The sequence below is a fragment of the Asparagus officinalis genome, chromosome 2 (assembly GCF_001876935.1).
Source record: "Asparagus officinalis chromosome 2, Aspof.V1, whole genome shotgun sequence".
NCBI lineage: Eukaryota > Viridiplantae > Streptophyta > Magnoliopsida > Asparagales > Asparagaceae > Asparagus > Asparagus officinalis.
The window spans coordinates 82,887,910-82,893,597 of NC_033795.1; the positions used below are offsets into that span (position 1 = coordinate 82,887,910).

Here is a 5,688-nt window from a genome sequence, read left to right on the forward strand (position 1 = left end):
AACAGCTCAAGCCGGAGCAGGAGCATGAGAGTAAAATATGTGCATTGTGGTACAGTAGCAGAGAGACTTTTGTAATTTAAATTGATAAATGGAGTAAAATATGTCAGAAGTTATCATTTAGTTTCTTTATATAAATGGGGAGATTGAAACAAACTCTTGGTACCTTTCTAGAAGGAGAGTACAGAAACAAGCAAGTGTGATGTATATGTGATGGACAGTAGCGGCACAGGTAAAGAGTGAAAAAACTCAAGTAGTTGGCAATAGTGACATTACCAGGTTGTGATGAAACCACTGTCAACAGTAACATGGTAGTAAATAAACATTTTCTGGACAAGGTGGTGTTAGACACTTATGGCAGCAGTGCTGCTGAGAAGGAAGGTTTTTATAGTGCTGGTGTTATTTTCTGTAGCAGGGGTTAGCACGGGTTGTTTGAGATGGTTCTATCAAGAACTCTGGAAGCACCGGAGCAGTGATCATTGCGGTACAGATTAGCAAGGTTACAAAAGGTGGGACTTGGGAGTGTTATCAGCTGTTTAAGTGGAAACGGAAACCTTTGCACTTTCCATGAAGATAAAAAGAACAATAGGAACAAAAATTATGATATGAAAGGTAGTGAAGAAAGATCATAACTTGATACCCTCTGCTCAAAGTTTACTACTGTATCAAACAATTGTGGTTTAAAAAAATCCAATTAAAAAAATAATAAGAAAATAAAAAAAGAGGAAACATTTTTATCTTAAATAACTAACATGCCAGTTATGATGTCCCATTTTGTGCAGAACAAATCAAATAGAGCACTTTCTGAAACTAAGCTACTTTACCAGAAATCGGCCATTACTAGAGGAACTGCATTGGAACTTACTGCTACTAGCTTCACATGCCCAATTGAATTGCTCAAGCTATTCCAGAGATCGTTGAACAAATCAGTGCGCCTACAATTTTTTTTTTTTCCGATAACTGGTCATCCATGATATGGTCCAAATGACAAAGCACAAACAGAAAATGAAAGCAAATTCCTAAAGATTACTGGGAATGCTCTACACATCAAAGTTACACTACTATACCTTCCACTGGTGTGTATCTCAATAGCATCAACGTCATTCCTTCTCAAGAGTTCAGATGTAGCGGCAGGATCCCTGATGTAAGTCATAGCTCCTGAACAAATTAAAGATGTACAGTTTGGTCTAGAGGAAACATTTGCATGAACTATAACACAGAACTCATGTCCTTGTAGTTCTGGGGTAAAAGAAAACTGAGTTGAAGTTAAGCAAGGGGAAATTGAAAATTTCCACGTCTTGAAATACTATCTACAACATCAAGAAATTAATAGAATAAAAGGAAATCAAGACCTACTGATTTTATCATACGGACAAACCGGAAAGCAGCGCCCACATCCATAACAGCGTTCTGTGATCACTCCACCCTGCACAAGTACATAGGTGAAACCAAAAGCAGTAACAAAGGAAGTACATATCCTGAAATTTGATAAAATGAACACCTGGAGGGTGCTTTTATCACTTCTTGTAGATTCATGTCCTACGGAAGTATTCTCCAATGATATAGCATTTGCGGGACAAACTTTTTCGCATGGCCTTGAGCAATCAAGCGGGCAATCCTCAGCATTAAATTCTGCAAAAGCAACATTTACTCAGGACAGAGATAATGAATCTGTATGGAATTTGTGAGATTAATGAGCACTATCCTTTAATAATCAAACCTCATGATAGCTGAACATGAGTAAAATTATTATTTGAGGTTGCATTTGGATTCAATTCAAGGAAACAGGACCCAGAGTTTACCTTCCCTTGTTAGATTATTTTTCTGTTCCAGTACATGGAAATTTTTCGTGACCTACGGCAACTACGTTTCCAAGGAAAAGGATCAGTTTATTCTGGTTGGTAACTAAACAAAAAGACGAGAGAAGCTCACCAGCTTTACGGAAATGTACATCCTCCCTATCATCATTGACACTGATCATCACCCACGGCCTCCGAACTGAAGCAATCGACAATGCAGCATTAATCCCATCGATCACAGCATTCACTACGGAATCTTCGGCCGCACAGTCAATGCAATCCACTATTAACATCATCGCAATTCGAGTCAAACAGCAATCCAATCCCCGATATAAATTCCAAAAAAACAAGCTTCGACCAAATCTATCACAAAGCTAATGGGGTCTTTCAGGGCTTCAATTTTGATCCAAACAAAAAAATGTGACTCCGTCTAATTTTCACATCCTTCCACCAAATGCGAAATAGGTTTCTAGGGTTTACATCAGATTTTACGATCAACACAATCCACCGTGGAATCATTGCAATTCAACACAAACAAGAACCCAATCACTAAGCTACTAGGTTCAGACAAAAACGCAATCTTTCATCCAGCTTACGAAACTGGCTGGAAAAGGAGAGGCTTTCGAGGTTTACTAGAGATCACTCACCTCCGGCGAGGGTGTAAACGAGGGAGAGATTCCTGATATCCGCCGCATCCTAAATTGGAGGAAAAAGGAGAGTAAAATCGCTCCCGATTTTTTTTTCCCTTCCTTTTTTTAGAAAAGAGAGTATTTTTAGGGTTTTTTCTGGTTGAAAGGGGGTTTGGTTACCTCGAAGCTAGCGCCGCAGATGAGCTTGACCCAGTCGCCGGCGCGGAGAGAATGGATCGGGGACGAGGAGAGAGATGGGGTTTTGAGATCGAGGGTGGATTCGATTAGGGTTTTGATGGGTTTCAGTTTTGGCGGGAGGGAGAAGGGGGAGGCCAACGTGAGAGGAGGCATCGGGATTCGGGGGAGGAGAGTGAAGAAGGAAGTGAGGACTTTTTTGGGTAGTTTTTGGGCATGTTTGCTATATCCACTCTCAAACAGTAATTTTGGGAGTTGGATTGCCGAAAATGCCCTTTTGATGTTGAGGGTGTTTCTAGAATGGACTTGGTCTGTTTTGGTTTGGGAGAATGGCAATTTAGTCCTCACACACCCCAAAGTTACTATTTGGAAGTGTGAATAGTTGGACTTGTTTTTGGGCCTGTTTGGTTCAATAGAGAGTAGGAATAGGATTAGGAATCCTATTTTATTTATGGATTCCAACCTAATCCATAAAAAATTTATAGACAAGTTTTAGTTTTATGGAATCACATTTTTTTGTATTCTATGTTTGTTTCACCTACGGATTAGGAATAGGATTAGGAATTAGAATAAAAAAGAGGAGAGGTATCAGAAATTCCACCCAATTCCTAGCAAATGGAGTGGATTTTGATTCCCTGAAATATACACTGTTTGAGCCACTTTATAGATTAGCAATTCTATAAAAAAAAATTGAACCAAACTCAGGATTAGGATTCATTTGGAATCCATTAATTACGAAAACGCCATTGTCAGGTCCAAAACCAAACTCAGGATTAGGATTCATTTGGAATCCATTAATTACGAAAACGCCATTGTCAGGTCCAAATATCATTCCTATTCCATAAAATTGGTGAAACAAACAGGCCCTTTCTATAGGAGCTTTGCAACAAGGACCCAAAATATGGGACCAATAGGGGGGACAAGTGAGGTGTCCTCCTCCTATTGGATAGTAAGTTGGTCATCATTAATGATGGTCAACTTATTATTCAATAAAAGGGAGGCACCTCACTTGTCCCCCCTATTGGTCACATATTTTGGGTCCTTGAGGAATTTTTCTTTCTATAGCCATGCAAGCGACTGGATGTTGTAGGACTCTGTGTGTGGGCAGGACCGGGCCCCGCGGTTTGGATTGTCTTATTCCAATTTAATTTTGATTGTCCCTTATATCAAAAAATTTGTACGAATAATAACGGTAAAAATAATACATATAATATTATTTAGCGTTCTATATTGGGCTCAAAGTGATAAGTTATATAACGCTACATTATAAAAAACTTGGTTGCCTTACATGTTAAAGCTTGGAATTTTATGTTTATAAATTATAACTCTATATTATATATAAAAAAATTTGGTTGCCCCAGCCCCAGGGCTTGGTGGGCTTACCCAGGGTCAGGCCCGTGTGTGAGTAATGCGCTCTGACGGGTGGGGTCCACTTGAGCCTGTTTTTGTGGGGGCTGCTTTTAGCTTGGTCATTATCCTGGCTGTCAGTAACTTTTACACTTTTATCTTGTTTGGTTGTGCAAAGAGAAAGGCTGACGTGGTCTTAAAAAAATCTAGCTGGCAGACTCCATGCAATTCCCTCCATGTACTTTGATGTTAGGTCCAGCTGGACGATGAGTTTCGGTATTATTGTACCTATCGCGTGGTTTAGTAAGAAAGATCCAAACATATTATTGTTTGTTAAAAGAAGAAATTTTCTAAATAAATCTATTCATAATTTTTTTTCCCAAAAAATAGACCTTCTTGAGTTTTATTTATAAAAATAGACTCATTCTATTTTAATCCGGTTCCTAAATAGTCGAGGTTGCCAACCCAGACTATTTAGGAGGTTATAAACCCTCAATTATAACATTAAATCTAACATTCTATGCACTAAATAGTCGGGGTTGGCAACCCCAACTTTTTAGAAACCAGATTAAGACAAAATGAGTCTATTTTTGTAAATAAAATTCAAGGGGATCTATTTTTAGGAAATAAAATTATGAATGGGTTTGTTTAGAAAATTTCTTCTTTAATAAAATTTAGGGGAAAGTTGCATGAGTTTTTTTGAATTCCTCTAAGGGCTTATTTTAGTGAACATTTTTAAACTACGTTTGTTTTTGGTAGAGTTAGACTTTTAAGATAAACTTGGTTACTTCTTTCATAATTGTCTCCTAAGGCCCTGTTTGGATTTGTAGGGAGTGAAGGGAAGTTAAGGGAAACTGAGTGAAGGAAATGGAAGGGAAATGAAGGGAAGGGAAGGGAATTCCCTTCCCCTTGGTTACACCTCAATTTGGGGGTAACAATTTTTATACTATTAGGGGGTGAACCAAGGTGAATGAAGGTGAATTAACTTCACCTCCTAAGTGTTCCCAAATAAGGTGAATGGAGGTGAATGGTTCCCCTAACTTCCCTTCGCCCTCATTCCCCTCAATCCAAACAAGCCTTAATAATAATATTCAAGCTTTGAAAAATCAGAAACTATCGAAAACGTCCGCAATCTGTTCGATCAAATTCCCCAACCAACCGTCGTCCGCTCTAGTATCTGCCTCTTGGGCAATGCTCTGAATTCTGGAATTTCGAGGAACAGACAGATTGTTCTTCATGGTTGTCGATTCGTGAGCGACGATGCTTTTGAGGAAGTCGAAAAGGAATTGCAATATTGATACAGTGTACGTTCAGGCTTATGCTAAATTTAATTTTCCAGGTCATTTTTAATTTCAGCACGCTGTTTTCAAGCTATATATAGCTTGACTTTGATTTACAGGTTGACAATGCTGATCAATCGGCATGTTTATTGTGTACCTTCGTAAAATTGTATCTTATGCGTGCACTTCAAAGAACTAAATTGTCGAAAGATGGCGCCGGTGTTCCCGGATCCAGGACATGAAATACGCAGTGAAGGGGGGGGGGGGGGGGAAAAGTGGAGCAAGAACAGTTTTGGAAGTAGCGCGAAACAGTTTTCATGTGTGTGTCGAGTTCTGGCGCGCGCCCGAGGCAGATCACTAAGCCGGTCGAGGGCCAGTACGTGCACAACCCTGGGTGATGATTCCTTGGGCTTGGTAGTCGTTACCACTGCCGATCAACCC

At 39.4% G+C, this 5,688-nt stretch overlaps 1 protein-coding gene across 4 annotated transcripts in view; it reads right to left on the reverse strand.

The window, feature by feature from the left end:
* The window catches only part of LOC109831890, an 8,028-nt gene extending 5,239 nt beyond the window's left edge, over nt 1–2,789 (reverse strand). For 3 of the 4 annotated variants that reach the window (XM_020399364.1, XM_020399363.1, XM_020399362.1), the window contains exons 1-7: nt 2,606–2,789; nt 2,444–2,492; nt 1,930–2,079; nt 1,499–1,629; nt 1,354–1,423; nt 1,065–1,155; nt 863–932 (exon numbers count right to left, since the gene is read on the reverse strand). In XM_020399364.1, the coding sequence (XP_020254953.1) occupies nt 863–932; nt 1,065–1,155; nt 1,354–1,423; nt 1,499–1,629; nt 1,930–2,079; nt 2,444–2,492; nt 2,606–2,776 (732 nt within the window). In that variant the 5' untranslated portion in view covers nt 2,777–2,789. The remainder of the gene's footprint in view (nt 1–862; nt 933–1,064; nt 1,156–1,353; nt 1,424–1,498; nt 1,630–1,929; nt 2,080–2,443; nt 2,493–2,605) is intronic. The other variant, XM_020399365.1, reaches the window with a different exon arrangement.